This window comes from Rutilus rutilus (assembly GCF_951802725.1).
Source record: "Rutilus rutilus genome assembly, chromosome: 2".
Lineage (NCBI taxonomy): Eukaryota > Metazoa > Chordata > Actinopteri > Cypriniformes > Leuciscidae > Rutilus > Rutilus rutilus.
This window is the reverse complement of record NC_140210.1, coordinates 16,909,281-16,922,266: the sequence shown is the minus strand read 5'-3', so window position 1 is coordinate 16,922,266 and position 12,986 is coordinate 16,909,281. Positions and strand designations below refer to the sequence as shown.

The 12,986-nt window shown below is 40.1% G+C and overlaps 1 protein-coding gene across 1 annotated transcript in view; it reads left to right on the top strand.

Annotated features, from left to right (window-relative positions):
- prss12 (serine protease 12) overlaps positions 1 to 12,986 on the top strand; it is a 48,531-nt gene that overhangs the window by 25,373 nt on the left and 10,172 nt on the right. The window contains exons 9-11 of the mRNA XM_084399949.1: positions 3,487 to 3,689; positions 5,161 to 5,239; positions 5,392 to 5,514. Of these exons, the coding sequence (XP_084256075.1) occupies positions 3,487 to 3,689; positions 5,161 to 5,239; positions 5,392 to 5,514 (405 nt within the window). The remainder of the gene's footprint in view (positions 1 to 3,486; positions 3,690 to 5,160; positions 5,240 to 5,391; positions 5,515 to 12,986) is intronic.

Here is a 12,986-nt window from a genome sequence, read left to right as displayed (position 1 = left end):
GAATCCAGCCAGAAAGGAGGCCCACGGTGTCGTTGAGGGAGGGTGGAGCCAGACGGAGACGTAGGAGTGGGGAGAGGGAGTGCAGCGGACAGCTTGCAAGTCTGTGGCGCAGGCAAGGCGACGCCCAAACAAGGAGCACGGTGAAGGCGTAAGTCCGTTGGTTCCAGGTGGAGCTGAGGGTGGGAGGAGCCAAAGCGGAAGAGTCTGGACGACGTGCAGAGGTGGAGTGACGGGATCAGTGGCTGGAGGCAGAGCCAGGGAAAACCTTCGTCCAGGAGGAGCTGAATGGCAGAAGGCCCAAGGTGGATCCACGCCACGGAGGGGAGGTGGAGGTGAAGGATTTGAGGGACTGATGGGAGACAGCAGAGACTGGGCAGAGGAACTGGCTGAAGTTGAGTTGGGAGAGGGAGCCTGGGAGGTATCATAGGAGAAGCAGGAGACTTGGAGCTGGGTGGGACCAGGAGCACTGGAACTGGACGGCACCAGCGGGAACATGAGAGACAGGGTAACATCCTCTTCAATCAAGCGCAACACAGAGACCAGCGGCAGCACACCCTCAGTGACAGGAGTGTGGGTGGGGCTCCATGAGCATTCCTACGACGATGCACAGTGTTGACTGTTGACACACCTGTTCAGACATCTTGCGAGGCTCAGGCTCCAGGGCTATGGCTCGCCCATAACATTGACAACACGGAACAAAGAACTGAATGAACTGAGGGCTAATATACACATAAAGATAATTGACGTAACAAGGAATACCTTCGTAACTCAGTCAACGACCATGGAGACAAACCAGCTAAGAAAACAAGGTCAAATAGGAACTGAACACAATACCAAAATTGACTATATATGTTACACAGCCCTGCTACTCTGTGTATTCATACCCCAGTGTTTCTCATGTGCTTTGTCTGGTGTCGTCCTTCATGGATGTATTGTGCGCATCCAGCAGTAAGATCTCAGTCTCTCGAGGACCACAACAGAGACTTTTTTGACATTGCATATCTCACTTACTTCCCGGAATTTGCACTTATTGACTTTTGTTATGGACTAAATAACCACTTCCAGTCAACATTTATCCGTGATGGTCCTCAAGGTTTAATCCATTTAAGTGGATCCCACTTCACTGTGGGCGAGGTAGAGGAAAAACCCTTCCCCTAAACACCTTTTAACATTTAACATCTGGGTGACCTTTTTTGCGGTGGCTATGTGTCTCAAGCTCCAGTGGCCACAGAGCTTGGCCAACCACGGATCTCAGCGCATCCAAGTCTGGTGGTGCCAAGTCCGATGGACCCAAGTCCAAGGGTCTTTGCGCTTCCAAATCCAGTGGTTCCAGCACTGCAAGTCCAGTGGTCCCATGTCCGGTGGTCTCAGCGCTGCCAAGTCCAGTGATCTTAAGTCCGGTGGTCCTGGCATGTCCATGTCCATTGGAACTCTCTGCCTGTCTGGTAACACCCAAGGAAGCCATCTTTGAACTTTTTGTCTGCTCTGGCACAGCCGGGGAGGCGTTCTGTGAACTCTCGGTGCTCTCGTTCCAGTTCTGCCTGCTTCGCCATGGTGGTTGCTAGCCTGATCTGCCATAGAGCTCTCCAGTGTTCTGCTCCGCCTGCTCAGTCGTGGTGGTTTCCAGCTCCACCTTCTCTGCTGTGGTCGTCTCCAGCTTCGTCTGGTCCGCCTTGGGGGTCTTCAGTTCTTCCTGCTCCGCCTTGGGTCTTCAGTTCTGGGTGATCTTTGGGTCAGCCCTAGCCACCTGCTCTGCTAGCTCCGCCCTGGCCGATCCTCCTCAGTCTCCAGTCACGCTTCCACCCCACAGGCCTGGCCCTCCCTGTGTTAACTCTGCTCCACCACCCCCCTGGACTTGTTAGTTGTTGGAATGTCTGGAAACCGCTTCTTAAGGGGGACTTTTAAGGCAAGCTCACACTACACGACTTTTGGCTGGATTTTGCTGTCGCAGACAGATTTCCAAGGTCTGCAAAAAAAATCCTGGATCATGCCAAATTGGTGCTCGTTGCAGTCGGCGATGTTCGTTTAGTATGAGCAGGTCAGTGACGTGATCTGAGCCTGAGCCAGTCACAGACGCTGCAGTATTTTCAAGCCGATCACTATGCAGATGGTATAAACGGAAAAATCTCATAATCACTTGCGTGAATTTATGTGAGAACTTTTTTTTTTGTGCTGTTGGTTGGGACTGCCTCTTGACCAAATGTCTTGTAGTTTGTGCACCTCGTCAGTGTTGTGTTGTGTACGCGTGCTACTATTGGCAAAACAATGACAGATTACCTTGTGTAGTGTGAGCATCACAGGAATTCAGGTACTCTTGTAGTCCTATATAATGTGAGCTTGTCCTTAGTTTGAAGTGGGTTCTGGTTTCTATTGTTTCTGTGTTCACTTTCTGTGTTTTGATCCTGTTTGCTTTGTGCCTTGTTAGTTGCATGCTGCATTTGGATCCAACGCAATTTTTTGACTAGAAGAGCCATGCTACATTGACTGTTATTATTAACCTTATTAAACCAGTTCAGTCCCTAATAAACCTTTACAGACCCAATTAGACCACAAGATCACTAAGAAATCACATCAGACCACATTTCTAGGCACTGATGGTTAGACTGATGTCAGGCATTGTTAGCATGTTACTTGGTGTTATTAGCATAATAGTTATTATCTATCACAATAGAAAATTCATTTCACAATAGATTTATTTAGCAATAGGTTGTGGTCCATTTCATCAATGGTTTGTTTTTCTTGTTTGGAAGTGATAATAAAATTGTTTAAGTTCAGTTATGAATCATGGATATGTGTAATTGTTTAGCTCAGATTACAAAACTGAGAAGACTGTCAGATTTACACACATTAATGTGATCAACACCTTCCCTCACGCTCACCTCCTAAGGGGGGTGTCAGAGGTCAGGTTATTACACTGTAACTGATGCTCATATCTGATGAGCTCAGTTCTCTCAGCTGGAGTTGGCGACACTTCTCTCTTGTGTTAAGTTTGATATTCTGTGCTTGCCTGTGTATGTGTGTTACGATATGCTATGTTTCTCTTAAGTGAATACACTTGAAACCCACACAGATCTTTCATTGTTCAGTAGGTAACATTCACACTTCAGATTGAGCAAGGGAACTGACCCTTGCTAAACTACAGGATTCTGATCAATCAGCACACATCCCAAGCTTTTACACAACAGCAGTGGTATTTTAGTATTATTTATTTTGAATTAACTTTTATTTTAATATTTTATGTTTTAATTTTAGTTTAGGTTATGGTCATTTTGTTATGTGGTTTTGTTTTGTTGAAACATTTCTAATTTTAAAAGTTGAATTAATTTATATAATATTTATATTTTATTTCAGCTTTATTTCAATTAATGACAACGAGCAATTTTAATGAACATTTTTCAATAGTTTTAGATTTAGTTTTACTTCACAATAACAACAGTTTTGAAAAAAAAAAGTAACAATGTATCTTTTACTGTCATTCTTTTGCAGTGGCCTGGCTAAAGCTCGTGTAATGGCGTATTTTGGTGAAGGCGAGGGGCCTATTCACATTGACAACGTAAAGTGTACGGGTGGGGAACATTCTCTGACTGACTGTATCAAACAGCAGTTTGGGACACACAACTGTCGCCATAGCGAAGATGCCGGCGTAATTTGTGACTATGGGTTACAGAAGGATTCTTCTGGGGTCAAAGGTGGGACATTCTTCTTGATCCTCTCATAGCTACAGCATTCACAAACTGTATGTGATACTGGCAAGGTTTAAATGGATATTTCCCAAACCTGTATGAATCTCTCTCTGTCATGGAACATTATAGGAGAAGTTTACCAGAATGTTGATGCAGCTCTTTTCTATGCAATAAAAGTTCAAAAATTACATAAATCCATAATAGTACAAGAAAAGAAGTGTTTACTTTAACTGAATTAAAAAGAGCAGTGTGAACATTCGGCCTAACATCTCCTTTTGTGTTCTTACGGGTAAAAAAAAAAAAAAAAAAATTATATGGTTTGGGAAAGACAGGAACAGGAGTTTAAATAATGACAGCATTTTCATGTTAGAATTTCTTTTAGGCACATTGACATTGACAGACATTCGTGGACTTTACAAAAGTATCTGACTTCATTGTAATTGGTGGTCTTTACAATTCAGGGAAGCGCAGGTAAATGTGGAGTCCTGGAGAGTGGCTTTGAAGGATATATTTAGAGATCCTCACACCTGTAAAAATACTTGAATCCATTTAAAAGCTAGAGTGAAAGATGAAACCTATCAGATCAGATGTCTAGTTTGCGCTGGAGTGGAGTGTGTGTTATGTCTGCTCTAAAGGATGTGGTTTGGCTCGCCATCTCATGATCACTGGCACTTAGACTTCATTTATGCTTTATTATTCTTATCAATCTAATAACTCGCTAGTTTATCCGGCCTGCAGTGCTTTCTCCATTAAACTCTGAAGCTACACACACATCTTTTTGTGTTATTATATGAAAAATAAAGAAAGTATATTGTGCTTCTCATTACCATAATGCCCCATTATTATCAGTGGTACTTTTCAATATAATCTTTTTATAGTAAAAAAATACTCTCTAATAAAATTTTTTTGGTCACACATTAGATTAGGGTCCAATTCTCACTATTAACTATGACTTTTGCCTCAAACTCCTAATTACTGCTTATTAATAGTTAGTAAGGTAGTTAAAGTTTAGATATTGGGTAGGATTAGGGGACTAGGTAGAATTAGGTAGAATATGGTCATGCAGAATAAGGCATTAATATGTGCTAATAAATAGATAAACTAATAAACAGCCAGTATCGTAGTAATATGTATGCTAATAAGTAACTAATAATGAGAATTAAACCCTAAACTAAAGTGTTACCCATTTTTCTTTAAATAAGCATAAAGGCAGTACAACAAACACTGACATGATGTAAATAATACTGTTATTTGTTATTTATATAAATCATTTGATACCTAAATTATTAATATGATTTAAACGCATTACAGTAATGAGAAGAAGATTCCTAGGCTTCATTTTCCATATGCAAAATATATATTTTATTTTTTTATTCTGATTTGCTGTGAAATAGAACCAAGGCAGATGTTCCTAACAGGTTTCGTGAGATTCACCCATCCATGCTTTATAGAAACATGTGTTTGCTTCACATTACAGAGGCAGTGGGCTCCATGTGTGGTCTAAGACCCTCTCACACCCGTCAGAAGAGAATAATAGGAGGGGAAAACTCTATACGGTAAGCAGAGAGGGTCAAAATGTATACAAACATCTTTGACATAACAAATTACACATTTGAAAATAATTGTTAATGTGGTCGAAATGAGATGATGAAAGTGTAGAGCGGGTAAAATGGAAATTCAGAGTGTTTGTGTGTGTGTTGTGGTGTAGTGGGGGCTGGCCGTGGCAGGCAGCTGTGCGTATGCGAGGGTCTCAGGCAGATGGAAGGCTGGTATGTGGAGCCACTTTGATAAACAGCTGCTGGATCCTCACCTCGGCTCACTGCTTTAAGAGGTACTTACACACATGCATATGGACAGGTATATCTTCATTCTGTATCACATCTGCAAGGCATAAATAAAGTCCACCCACACACACAAATATGTACACACACTTCTTTCTTGTGTTTCCAATTTTCCACTGTGACTCACACAGCTAGATAACACAAATAGGCTGAAATACAAACAAAACGTATTTCTAATTGTCTATTTTAAACAATATTGCTTCCCACACTTCCTCTGTAGCCTGTGCCCAATTATGTAACCATTATTTGTGACTTGCAAATAAACACTCTTAATCATTCTAGCTGCAAAACAAACATAGTTAAATAGTTCCAATAATTCAGATTCAATAACAAAGACAGAGCAACCAAATCAAAATATTTGCCATTCAGTGAAGATGTCACACTGCAAAAAACATCAAATATACCCTTAACTTTCACCTTGTTTTCTAGTAAAAATATACAGTATCTACACATATACAGTGGGTACGGAAAGTATTCAGACCCCCTTAAATTTTTCACTCTTTGTTATATTGCAGCCATTTGCTAAAATCATTTAAGTTCATTTTTTTTCCTCATTATTGTACACACAGCACCCCACATTGACAGAAAAACACAGAATTGTTGACATTTTTGCACATTAAAAAAGAAAAACTGAAATATCACATGGTCCTAAGTATTCAGACCCTTTGCTCAGTATTTAGTAGAAGCACCCTTTTGATCTAATACAGCCATAAGTCTTTTTGGGAAAGATGCAACAAGTTTTTCACACCTGGATTTGGGTATCCTCTGCCATTCCTCCTTGCAGATCCTCTCCAGTTCTGTCAGGTTGGATGGTAAACGTTGGTGGACGGCCGTTTTCAGGTCTCTCCAGAGATGCTCAATTGGGTTTAAGTCAGGGCTCTGGCTGGGCCATTCAAGAACAGTCACGGAGTTGTTGTGAAGCCACTCCTTCGTTATTTTAGCTGTGTGCTTAGGGTCATTGTCTTGTTGGAAGTAGGGTTGTAACGGTATACCGGTATGGCGATTTATCACGATATTGGCATGTACGATTATCATATCGTAAACATTTGCTAATCCACGGTTTTGAAAAAAATAAAATAAAAATTAAACCAGATCTCATCTGCGCATATGCAACTTCTTTTCACTTGACTGCTTAGACTCCACCCAATACATGTGCAGCAGACAGAGGCTGCGAATTCGAATCTCCTTTTCCCCCGCCGAAAACAAACACTTTTGTCATCTGAAAAACGAACGCGGGATTTTCCTCGAAGATGGATATCCAGTTTAGAGTGCTGATCGGGAATTTTTCTGTCCGAGCCCGGCCCGCGTCCGACAGAGCAGTAACCGAACCCGACCCGAGTCCGACAGGCATAAAGATATGTCCGAGCTCGACCCGAGACCGACAGTTAAAATCTGTTTTTTTTTTCTTCTCATACTAATGAGACATGTACGTTTGTTTGTGTGGGAAGCCCGCTTTTATTAAGCAACTGTAGGAAGGCATTCGGAAACTCTGTTGATAACCAGGTGGAACCATTAACCCTTTAGATAGGCCTGTGCAAAAAAAAAGCTTAGTTTCTGGCTTTTACATGGAGTTATATGGAGTTTATAAGGAGTATAATAGCATGAAAAAGTAAGTGTGTGTGTGTGTGTGTGTGTGTGTGTGTGTGTGTGTGTGTGTGTGTGTGTGTGTGTGTGTGTGTGTGCGTGTGTGAACTCACCTTGATGCATCTGAGAAAATCAAAATATGCACCTCAGCTCTCAGATCTACATGGAGTAAACAAAAACAAAGTAAGTGTATTTATGCATCTGCTCCCTTTTGATGGTGAGAAATGCAGACTAAACAAAAACAAAGCAAGTGGATTTAAACGCGTACATGCAAGCCTGCTGGTCATTTGATGGTGAGAAGAGCAGCAAGCAACATGAGAAAGGGCTTGACTTGTAGTGAAGTTTTAGAGATGATTATGCTGCCTGACCCCTCCAGCGAGCTGCAGGATGTATCGTCTTCTCCCTCTGACACCACAGACTCAGGAGAGTCAGATCCTGATTTGGATGTGGCACCCTCATCATCCTCTCTAGCTTCCACTGAAGGCGAGGAGGATTCGGAGGATCCTGGATCTGGCTGGATTGGGAGAAACGGCGAAGTGTGGTTTTCCACCAACGCGGAGACAACTCCCTTTCTTCAGCCTGCCAGAGGCGTGACTCCAGGGCCGACGCGCTATGCCATCACAAGGCATAGTCATACATGTTTGTATGACTGTACAAACATGTATGTGTTGACGCAAGTCATGCTGACAATGAGGTCAATCATCTCCTCCGTAAAAAACAGATTGAACACGGAATCCATGTTCTGGACCCTTGCGAAGGCATAGCGCGTCGGCCCTGGAGTCACGCCTCTGGCAGGCTGAAGAAAGGGAGTTGTCTCCGCGTTGGTGGAAAACCACACTTCGCCGTTTCTCCCAATCCACCCAGATTCAGGATCCTCCGAATCCTCCTCGCCTTCAGTGGAAGCTAGAGAGGATGATGAGGGTGCCACATCCAAATCAGGATCTGACTCTCCTGAGTCTGTGGTGTCAGAGGGAGATGACGATACATCCTGCAGCTCGCTGGAGGGGTCAGGCAGCATAATCATCTCTAAAACTTCACTACAAGTCAAGCCCTTTCTCATGTTGCTGGCTGCTCTTCTCACCATCAAATGACTAGCAGGCTTGCATGCACGCGTTTAAATCCACTTGCTTTGTTTTTGTTTAGTCTGCATTTCTCACCATCAAAAGGGAGCAGATGCATAAATACACTTACTTTATTTTTGTTTACTCCATGTAGATCTGAGAGCTGAGGTGTATATTTTGATTTTCTCAGATGCATCAAGGTGAGTTCACACACACACACACACACACACACACACACACACACACACACACACACACACACACACACACACACACTTTATTATGCTATTATACTCCTTATAAACTCCATATAACTCCATGTAAAAGCCAGAAACTAAGCTTTTTTTTGCACAGGCCTATCTAAAGGGTTAATGGTTCCACCTGGTTATCAACAGTAAAAATTACAAATTTTACCTCTTCCCAACAGGGAAAACCACCAACAATCAAAAATGCATGATTATATGGTGTCATGGCTTTGCAATCAAAAAATGTGGTTATAATGGAAGTCAATGGGGCAAAAACAGCCACGAACAGTAAATGAGGGAGAAAAAGTTAAAATCTGATGCTGCACAAAAACTAACAATGCATCAAAACCAATGTTGTTTCTAATCTTTGACATGTCCAAGACTGTGATAAAAGGTAAAAAAAAATCCAGTCCACAATCACATTTTATATTGAAAATGAGTCATTTTGTGTGTTTTTTTTCCCAAATCAGTGACATCATTTACGAATTTGGCAATTAAAGAGTTAAAATCCTGAATTTTTTTTAAACATTTAGTATTTTTGAGCAGGACTGAGATTGATTAATAGATTCATGCAAAAAAATTTGAAAAAAATATTTATCTGATACATTTTTACAGCAGTTTAAAGTAGTGGCTGTTTTCAGCCACGAACATAACGAAAGGGTAGTAAATTTGCCCACAGTGTACTGTTGAGTTTTTGAAAAATTTCACAGCATTTTCCCAAAATATGTGTCAAAATAAGATTTGTCACCAAAAATCATTCCATTTGCTGAAACACAGAAAAAGTTATGGCCAAATTTAGACTCAAAAATACCCCATAGTGGATGAAAACATCCCCAACAGCACATAAGGGTTAAAGCGTCTGCCGTCTCACTCATATATGAGGACGTGAACACATGAACATATCCAGAGCTGCTCTGCTTTTATTTAAAAGAATCATCATCAAATACACTCTGACTGAAACTCATAGGTGTTTAGTACAACCTGTCAAAATAAAAGTTCGATTTAGCTTAAAGAAATGTTACTATTGTACAATAGAATATAGCTTAGTTATAACAACAACAATAATAAAGTTTATTTAAACATTAAGAAATATAGTTTTATGTCTGTTTTAATTTAGTAAACCTATCCAGACAAACAAAAGTTGTTACATTTCATCTGATTGCATTTTCAATAATATATTTGTATTAAATCATAGAATCCAGACAAATTATATCAGACAAGTTACCCAGAATTTCTGAGGAAATACATTTTATAAGACTCTACTATCTTATAATTATCTGAAATAATAATTAATAAATTAAGAATAAAAATAAGTTAAGGTTTTATGAATTCAATTGATTAGATATGTTTGTTCAATTGGGAATTAATTTTTTCTTTCTTATTTTTTCAAAAGGTAGACTCATACAAAAAAGTTTGTTTTAATAAACCATATGTTCAACCAAAAAACCCTATCTGTTTTCATTCATTTAAGAGCCATTGTAGCAGATGATTAAAATAATAATAATGATTGTTTAATACCGTATATCATGAAACCGTGATATTTTCTGAGACGATTATCATACCGTGAAAATCTCATACCGTTATAACCCTAGTTGGAAGGTGAACCTTCGGCCCAGTCTGAGGTCCAGAGCACTCGGGAGAAGGTTTTCGTCCAGGATATCCCTGTACTTGGCCGCATTCATCTTTCCCTCGATTGCAACCAGTCGTCCTGTCCCTGCAGCTGAAAAACACCCCCACAGCATGATGCTGCCACCACCATTCTTCACTGTTGAGACTGTATTGGACAGGTGATGAGCAGTGCCTGGTTTTCTCCACACATACCGCTTAGAATTAAGGCCAAAAAGTTCTATCTTGGTCTCATCAGACCAGAGAATCTTATTTATCACCATCTTGGAGTCCTTCAGGTGTGCTTTCATGTGTCTTGCACTGAGGAGAGGCTTCCGTCGGGCCACTCTGCCATAAAGCCCCGACTGGTGGATGGCTGCAGTGATGGTTGACTTACTACAACTTTCTCCCATCTCCCGACTGCATCTCTGGAGCTCAGCCACAGTGATCTTTGGGTTCTTCTTTACCTCTCTCACCAAGGCTCTTCTCCCCCGATAGCTCAGTTTGGCCGGACGGCCAGCTCTAGGAAGGGTTCTGGTCGTCCCAAACGTCTTCCATTTAAGGATTATGGAGGCCACTGTGCTCTTAGGAACCTTAAGTGCAGCAGAATTTTTTTTGTAACCTTGGCCAGATCTGTGCCTTGCCACAATTCTGTCTCTGAGCTCTTCAGGCAGTTCCTTTGACCTCATGATTCTCATTTGCTCTGACATGCACTGTGCGCTGTAAGGTCTTATATAGACAGGTGTGTGGCTTTCCTAATCAAGTCCAATCAGTATAATCAAACACAGCTGGACTCAAATGAAGGTGTAGAACCATCTCAAGGATGATCAGAAGAAATGGACAGCACCTGAGTTAAATATGAGTGTCACAGCAAAGGGTCTGAATACTTAGGACCTTGTGATATTTTAGTTTTTCTTTTTTAATAAATGTGCAAAAATGTCAACAATTTTGTGTTTTTCTGTCAATGTGGGGTGCTGTGTGTACAATAATGAGGAAAAAAATGAATTTAAATGATTTTAGCAAATGGCTGCAATATAACAAAGACTGAAAAATGTAAGGGGGTCTGAATACTTTCCGTACCCACTGTATACACACATAGTTTTTAAATTAAAAATGTAATGTAAAGTTTTAGTAATTTGTGTGGTCGACTTCATCTACATTACTTTTACTCATAAGACTGCAAACATTTCTCTCTCTTCCTGAACACTGCAGAAATATGGAGTGCTTTCTTCAGCATTATTTAAGGATTTTGGAGCACTCAAGGCAAAATAAGTTTTTATAGAAGTATTTATTTATATTAAAGTATTTATAGAAAAGATAACCCACATTTGACTGTCTATAGAGTTGAATTGACACTATTACATTTGTAGATCCACAATGTGGCAAAATTATAAAATTAATTCCTAAAGTAGGCCTAATAATTTAAAATAAGCAATAATTAAAAAAGAAATCTTAGCAAAACTGAGCCTTTAAGGCAGATTTGTTCCTCATAAAGAGAGTTACTCTCATATGAAGTAAGATCTAGCTCAAACGGGGTAGCAGGGCTGTTGTTTTGAATATTGCTAACTCAATGGCTTGTTGCTAAGCAATGATACATCCTATCTATCCCAAAATGACACTACATGCAATTAGCCCTTCATGCTACATTTGATGAATTCTCACCAAAGGGATAAAACATTTTAGCTGTTCACATTAAGGAAGAATAATAATAGTATGCCAGAGGAAAAGAAATAAAAAACATGTCCACACAAACACTTTCTGCTTCCCATAAGGATCGGTCTAGTAAATGATCTGTCTTCAGTTCAGGTCTGAGACTGTGCTGCATTTCCACATTACTGTGAAGAATGTACGTTAGTGGCAGTTTCTTGAATCATTTAAGGTTACATTTTTTAAAAAGGGTCTCAGTAGAAATATGTTGGCTGTTTAAGTAAGATTGAATCTGTTTTTTATCAGCTAGTCCAAGCACTGAGCCCTCAGAATATGATCCATGACATCAGACTACTGCTAAAGTTTCCTCTAGTTACACGCTCTCCTACACAGAGCTATAAATCTATATACCTTTGCGGCCCCCTCCCTCTTTTCCCTCAGACACGTACACACACTTTTTCAAGAATGCAATTAATAGCATGCAGAACAGCATAACAGTTGTTTTAAATAATTTGAGATCATTTCGCTCGAGAGGACTAAAGTTAGTCTCTCACTTCCGAGTTTACAGAGGGTAACATGACATTTGTGCAAAAATAGCATGTACAAAGACACACACACACATTAGCTCTAAACTATTTTAATGCTGTGTGCCCAGTTGTTGTCAAACCTTAATTAAACTCCGACGTGGTATTAAAGTATTACAACCGACGTGGTATTAAAGCCCTAATGTCGGAACTGCCATAATGTACAACCCTAAGAGTTTAATAGCTGTCAACAGATCCAGCTTCCGGCTTCTGAAAATCAGTTCAACAGAGTCTTAGACTAGTGAGCAAATGTGAGTTACCAATTAATAGAGTACTGAACTTTATCAGTTATTGGCCATATATGGAGATCTTGGGAGCAGCTGAAATTGGATATATTTAATTGCATATGCCAATTTACTTATTTCTACATTTATATTGGCTTTTGCTGTCAGTTAACACTCACTTAAAATGAGTAAAAAGTTTAATCATACTATAGTAAAAGTTTAAGTTGTAATTTCCAGGCCTAGAATAGTCATTAGTCAAATTACAATTAAACTTTAAAAATGTATTCAGTAAGGAAGCATTAAACACAACAGCACAACTGTTTTCAATATTGATAATAATCAGAGATGTTTCTTAAGCAGCAAATCGACATTATTAAAATGGTTTCCTTTTTCATCAAATACACACACACACACACACACACACACACACACACACACACACACACACACACACACACACACACACACACACACACACACGTGTATATATATCTATATATTTTTTTTAATTT